The sequence below is a fragment of the Arachis ipaensis genome, chromosome B02 (assembly GCF_000816755.2).
Source record: "Arachis ipaensis cultivar K30076 chromosome B02, Araip1.1, whole genome shotgun sequence".
Classification (NCBI taxonomy): domain Eukaryota; kingdom Viridiplantae; phylum Streptophyta; class Magnoliopsida; order Fabales; family Fabaceae; genus Arachis; species Arachis ipaensis.
This window is the reverse complement of record NC_029786.2, coordinates 67,570,904-67,578,585: the sequence shown is the minus strand read 5'-3', so window position 1 is coordinate 67,578,585 and position 7,682 is coordinate 67,570,904. Positions and strand designations below refer to the sequence as shown.

The window sequence follows — 7,682 nt, the reverse complement described above, 5'->3', positions numbered from 1 at the left end:
GGTTCTTACTTATTATTATAGTTATATATATAGAAGTGGTCCTAATATCCTTGCTATTAGAATGGCGCAGCCAAAAGCGTGACATTCTGGTGGTGATAGTGTTACAACAGGCCCAAATCCTCTTTACGGCCCGAACTATCTAGAAAAATTAAAAACCTCTAACCAACATTTAAATTCAAACACCCCCCTTATCTTAGCTAATAAGATAAGATAACAAAGACAAACTATACAGTGGGATCCAAAAACTTCCTCAGATACGTTACACACTCCTAATTCATACATATACCTCTTAGACTCATTCTGACTTGAGCATCGAAAATACCACCACCGTTGCTCCTGAATTCCGATCACGTGATCACCAAGACCGACGAATCCTCAATCATTTCCTCAACCCATACTAGTAAAGTCCTGTACATTTTTAATTTCTCAAAATTATTTATAATTTTGTACTCATTTTTTATTTGGACATTATTTTTGTCATTTTACTATTGTTTTGTTTTAAATTATAACATGAAATCAAGTGCTCCTCCTATTTTCTAATTGATATTTGAACTATTTTCTCTTATTAGTATAACCGTACATTTTGTTTTTAAAGAACATACAAATGTCTAGTGCAATATTTGTTTCTTGTCCTTATTCTGTTATTTATTCTAATTATGTCATTTAATAAAGAAATAATAATTTATTTGTCTTATTCAATTCACTATATTCATATTTTATTAATTTTATTTATATTTATGTTATAATATTATTGGACAAGATTTCGTTGGTACGGGTGAAAAAAGGATTGAAATTTTGTCGGTCTTTGTAATGATGCGATCGGATCTCTGAAGTAATAGGGTGATACCTACAAAAAGACACTTTAATGTTCAAATCAGAACGAGTCTAAAAGGTATAGAATGATGTGTTGTAATGTACCTGAGGAAGTCTTTACCTTCCTTTTTATAATTTGTTTCGTTATGTTATTGATTAAAATAAGAGAGGTATTTGAATTTAAATGTTAGCTATTAGTTCCCAACTTCTTAGTCAATCTGGACCGTAGAGATGTCGTGAGTTTGAAGACCAGGTCGCCGTTGGGCCGTTTGGGGCTCCAGACGCCGAAACAATTGTAATGACAACATTGAACCAATTTTAAAACGTTAGGGACTTAAATAGGACGACTGGAATAACTGGAATAACTTTGAGACTTACCCCAAAAGTTGGAAACAAAAATGATACTTTACTCTTAAAAATAATTTCTGATAAAAGATAAACTTAAAAAATTTAAACACTACAAATTGAATAAAAATTTCCTGTCATATTTACCCTCCTGTCCAAAATAAAAACCGTTAGTACATTCCAATACGCTATTTATAATTTATTACAAACCAACATCTGTTATTTAGCGCCACGTTGCATCATATCCTCCTCCCTTCTTCCAATGACATCAAAACAAATCCCACAAACAACTGCAATTCCACGTCAGGCCCATGGGGAAGCCATACCGTAGTCCATAACTCCATAAGCATCAAGCAACATGTTTCTTGTTTATTCTTCTTTGGTCTGTTAATAATTGTTTGTTATCTATAGAAGTTTGTATAGATAACAATGTATCTAGAAGCATATAAAAAGCACACATTGCTGAAATGCCCACAGCGCACTTTTCTGACTTGCTTCCGTGTCACCGTTCCGGTATCTTTATCCATCCATTTCAGATCCCAATGCCTCTCTTCCCTTCTTCCTATCTCTTGTTTTCGTTCCATTTTTTCCATTCAATTCATATATTCAACGCAGACTCTCGTTCTCGCTAGGCCCTCTCTTCTTTCTTTGGCTTAGCGGGAACATTTCTTCTTTTCATTTTATTTAATTTATTTTTTTTATATATTATTTCTTGTTCATTGCTATTTGATCCATTTCTAATATTTCGCATCTCAGAAAAATTGACAATTCATTCGTTCTTATCTTAAAATTTGCAATTGAAGATCTGAATTCACTCAAATTTGATTGCATCTGAACGAAATTAAATTAAATATAAAGTGATGCATGATCTACCTATTTACATGTAATATATGCACTTGCTGAATCTGTTGGTTGTTCTTCCATTTGATTGCACTCCTTCTTTGGAGTCATCAATTTAAATTTTCTTTGGTCCATAGGACATACTTAATTGCCAAAACACCTTCATTTTCAGAGAACTCTTGGAGGGTTACTTGGTCCCTTCAGAGTTTTCACTTGTGAGAAGAAAAAGAGAGAGCCCTTACTTTTAGGTTTTGATCAAAAGGGATGGATCGTATAAGTAATGAGGCTACTGTTGAGGTTTTCCCAATTGGCCCTGCGACCATTTTTGGCAGAGCAATTGCATTTAGGGTTCTTATGTGCAAATCTATGTCACATTTGAGGCATCAGCTACTGTTGATATTGGTGGATACCTTCCGAAGGGTTAGGGGATTTTGGGTACCAATTATATCATCATTTCATCCTAGGAACCCTCAGGGGTTATTAGCAATGATCACAATTGTTGCATTCTTGTTGAGACGGTATGCGAGTGTGAGGGTAACGGCCGAGTTGGCCTATAGAAGGAAATTCTGGAGTAATATGATGCGAGCCGCGTTGACTTATGAGGAATGGGCTCATGCAGCTAAGATGCTTGATAAAGAGACACCAAGGATGAATGAAGAGGACCTGTATGATGTAGAATTGGTGAGCAATAAGCTTCAAGAGCTTCGCCAGCGCCGGCATGAGGGATCTCTAAGGGATATTATATTTTGTATGAGAGCTGATCTTGTTAGAAATCTAGGTAATATGTGTAATCCTGCCCTCCATAAAGGCAGGCTTCAGGTGCCGAGATTGATCAAGGAGTACATTGATGAGGTATCAACTCAGTTGAGAATGGTGTGTGACTCTGATTCGGAGGAGCTTTCATTGGAAGAGAAGCTTGCATTCATGCACGAAACGAGACATGCGTTTGGGAGGACGGCTTTGCTGTTAAGTGGGGGTGCTTCCCTTGGAGCTTTTCATGTTGGTGTTGTTAAAACTCTGGTAGAACATAAACTTATGCCTAGGATAATTGCTGGTTCAAGTGTAGGATCGATTATATGCGCTGTTGTTGCCACTAGATCTTGGCCTGAGCTTCAAAGCTTTTTTGAGGATTCGTTACACTCATTGCAATTTTTCGATCAAATGGGTGGGATTTTTAGTGTTGTGAAGAGGGTCACAACATTAGGTGCAGTTCATGAGATCAGACAGTTGCAAATGATGTTGAGGCATCTAACCAGCAATCTTACATTTCAAGAAGCTTATGACATGACGGGTCGGATTCTTGGAATTACTGTTTGCTCTCCAAGAAAGCATGAGCCACCTAGATGCCTTAACTACTTGACTTCACCTAATGTTGTTATATGGAGTGCAGTCACTGCTTCTTGTGCCTTTCCTGGGCTTTTCGAGGCACAGGAATTGATGGCGAAGGATAGAAGTGGACAGATTGTACCTTACCATCCTCCATTTAATCTGGGTCCTGAAGAGGGATCATCATCAGCACGGCGATGGAGGGATGGTAGCTTGGAGATGGATTTGCCAATGATGCAGTTGAAAGAGCTGTTCAATGTCAATCATTTTATAGTTAGTCAGGCCAATCCTCATATTTCACCATTGTTGAGGATGAAAGAGTTTGTGCGAGCTTACGGAGGCAACTTCGCTGCCAAGGTATGTATACGGACTTGCAATCTACAGAAACTCGATAATTGTCGCATTTTCTCTGAATTGAATTTTCGCTTCCACATTTCATGATAATTCCACATTGAGATGATATGTGAAGTTGGTCCTTATTGTTACAGACACCTAGACAAAGGTTTACATTTATCCATTTATAATTCCTTATCTCTGTTCATGCTTTAAGATTTTCTATGCATAACCGATTAAGATTTGGGCATCTTCTGATGCCAGCTATCAGATATCATGCATTTAGTACTTATTACTTGCTTGACTAATTACTGTGGATTTTCTGGCGTCTACTATTCCAAACCCGGACCCTTGTAACTTCTTGCCGGGAAACTTACATGGTTAAATCTTCTCAGTAATGTCATCGTTTGATTCCAGACTAACCATAGGCTTGCCTTCCTAATCAGAATATCTGCTGCAATGGAGAGTTCTTGAATTCAAATAATGACTTTCTGTGTAAAAAACAAAAATAAACTGTGGCACTTATATAGAGAAACTATTTAATCAGAAGTATGTTCTTGCCTTGATATACATTCACAATATGCACCGATAACATTCAATGTGGCTTTTGATTTTGTAGCTTGCTCATCTTGTGGAGATGGAGGTGAAACATAGATGTAATCAGATACTTGAACTCGGATTTCCCTTAGGTGGAATTGCCAAGCTGTTTGCTCAAGAGTGGGAGGGTGATGTAACTGTTGTTATGCCTGCAACTCTTGCTCAGGTATGCTTCTGAAGCTTATTTAATTACGCTGCTTGCTATGTCATTTATCTGAATTGAGATAAGCAAAGGCAAAATGTGAAGGATGTTTCCATCTTACATTTAGTAAAAGCAAAAAGGGAAGTCTGGTGCAAAGCATCTTGCACGACTTAGGGTCCAGGAAAAGATCGCACCCACAGGATGTAATTAGGTAGCCTAACCTAATGCAAGCATTAGTAGCTGATTCCATGGTTTAAACTTTGTGACTTTGAGTCAGATGGAAACAACTCAACTGTTTCTCTAAGACACTCGTTCTTACATTTAACAAAAGATTTATCAACTTATTTATGCATAATTCTTCTTAGAGATAACTCAGTGGACTCCTGAATAACTTTTTTTCCCTTGTTTCATGCACCAGTACTCGAAAATTATACAGAATCCTTCATATATGGAACTTCAAAAGGCAAACAACCAAGGGAGAAGATGCACCTGGGAGAAGCTTTCGGCCATAAAAGCTAATTGTGGAATTGAGCTTGCTCTTGATGAGTGTGTTGTAATGCTCAATCATATGAGAAGACTCAAACGAAGTGCTGCAAGAGCGGCGGCTGCTGTTTCTTCTCAAGGTTCTGGTTTTCCCCCAGCTGTCAAGTTCTGTGGTGCAAGAAGAATTCCTTCATGGAATGTTATTGCACGAGAAAATTCAACAGGATCCCTTGAAGATCTTATTCTAGGTGCTAACGGTCCCAATGAAACCTCCGGTAAAAATTGGAAGTCCAACCGTAGCGCATATGATGGAAGTGACTGCGAATCTGAATGTAGTGACTCAAATTCTTGGACAAGAACTGGGGGGCCTTTAATGAGAACTACTTCGTCCAATCTGTTCATTGACTTCGTCCAGCACTTAGAAATCGATATTGAACCTAGTACAAGCATGCCGGGTCGTACTACGCCTCACGATTTTCAATATCACAGTCCCAGGGTGACAACACCGGATAGGAGCTCCTCAGAATCTGACCAGAGGGAAAACGGCAACAAGGTTTTCACGAATGGATCTAGCATAATGGTAACTGAAGGCGATCTTTTGCAGCCTGAAAGGATCCATAATGGGATTGTGTTCAATGTTATCAAGAAAGAAGACTTGTCACCTTCAAGTAGGAGTCATGATAGTTTTAGCAATGAAGTCGCCGAGTCTGTCCAAATTTATTGTCCAGGGAAGGAGATGGACACTGCTAGCACAGTTTCTGATTCCGAAAATGGCGACAATGAAACAATTACCCCAGACAACAACTCCGAAGTTGATTCCAGTGCCGATTTGGGTAAGGATAAAACCGTTGCTGACCGTTAACTCTTGGCAATTTTCCCTGGTGACTTCAATACTTCGATGCTATTGAATGTAGATTGTTAATAGCATGAAATTTGGTCTTGCCAAGGAAAATATTTACTTACCCTTATAAGTTATGTGTTCTTAGTGTAGATCATTACTCCCGCTTATGAAAATATCTTCACGCCAAAGATTTGTCTACTGTTGTATTTTGACGGTATATATATAGCTGTTAATCAAGGTTACTCAGAAATGCAGCGAAAGTAAAATGGGGTTTCTTTATCGTACAAGTGCATTCCTTTTTCTAACTTAAAATTTGCAGCAGTAGCCAGTTACTTAAGCAAATGAATGAAATAATATATCTTTCTCCAAACAATATATTAAGGTCGAGTCTATCATGATTACTGTAGGTTGTAGTTATACAATTTTAACCGAAAAAAATGTTGGCTACGATAGTTATATGACTTTGAGAACACTTAAAAGTGTTTAAAATTAAAGTCATATTTATTATATATTTTTTATTTTATTTTTAATTAAAAATATTTTAAATATTAAAAATATTATTTTAATTTTAAATATTTTTTAAATATTACTAAAATTATATAGCCATAGAGACTATAAAAATAATCATCGTAGTAAGCACCAGGTATTAATCCCCTTCTCTCGCTTGCAAATAAATTTTGGGGAATGTTTGAAAAAAAATAAAAAAATAAGACAAGATTTTTGTTCTTCAATTTCTGTTTTTTTAACGAACGAAGATTTTTAATAGAAGAGAACATCATCTTTGTATGTGTTTTTTTAATTAAAATCTAATGTATCTATCCTGCATTAGATCAATGAATAATAATTATAACTAGACAGATAGAAATTATTTATAATAACTTCCAAAACTCCCAATTGAATTTCCCTTAAATTTTCGGGAGTTTCACATCTGTTTGTTATATTTAAATTGCTTGGGGTGCCCTATCTTATTAAACTGGCTCTTGCAATACCTTCTATTGAATTATTTTTGTAGATACAATTATGAACACATTTTTCATGTTAACTCTTAGCAGCAGCATCACAGGTCCTCAACGAGCCAATGTTACTTGTTGGCCAAAAATAAAAAGGCTTACACACTGGTACAAAACACTGCCAACCAAGGCTATTTATAGTTAGAAATTATTTTTAGAACTTATTTTTAATATAGATAAATAAGTGGTGTTTTATTGAATATTCTTATTTTGGGTATTTTGCAAAAGTGTAAAATTATAGATATACTGACACAACACGCACTCTGCGTATTGCTTTTGCAGAAATTATGCGTAAAGTTTCGAGACAATTTTAATAGAGATTCCCAATAGAGATTTGTCACGTGTTGCGAGAGTAGCCAACACACACTATGCGTGTTAAGGTAGCAGAGATTCTTCGCATGATTTCAAGACACGCATGATTTCAAGACACTTTTATCAGTGGTTCCTTGCCACATGTCAAGTGGAGGGCAACACACACTGCGTGTTGACCACTTTTTCAGTTTGTCTCCATACACATGACAAGTATGCTCCGGAAAACTACCTTGTACTAATGGGTTGGTATCTTTAAAATGGGGTGACTGGTGTTAGAGATATAACATTAGTGTGGTTTCATGATACGGTATCAGAGCTCTATGTCCGAAAGGTCAAGAGTTCGATCCTTAGTGAATCCCAAAAAAAGTGGAAAAGATAGCAAATCAAGCAAATCCAAAAGAGAGGCTCTTGCTTGAGGAAGAATGTTATATATATAACCATTAGTGTTACCTTCTTCTATTAGCTTAAGTTTTTGGGATGAGTGGTTTCATGACAAGTGGAGTGAGCCTTGCATGCTTCGTTGCTTTGCTTGGTTTCTTACTTTCTTCATTTCACATTATCCATTTCACATGAGGGTTTTGAGAGAGATTGAGAGTGAAGAAGGTGATTTTTAGTGAGGATTAGAGTAAATAGTGTGTTT

At 36.6% G+C, this 7,682-nt stretch overlaps 1 protein-coding gene across 1 annotated transcript; it reads left to right on the top strand.

Annotated features, from left to right (window-relative positions):
* On the top strand, positions 1,391–6,004 carry LOC107625403 (triacylglycerol lipase SDP1-like). Its single transcript, XM_016328031.2, has 3 exons — positions 1,391–3,681; positions 4,277–4,420; positions 4,815–6,004. The coding sequence occupies exons 1-3, from the start codon at positions 2,263–2,265 to the stop codon at positions 5,739–5,741; spliced, it is 2,490 nt and encodes an 829-aa protein (XP_016183517.1). The 5' UTR covers positions 1,391–2,262; the 3' UTR covers positions 5,742–6,004.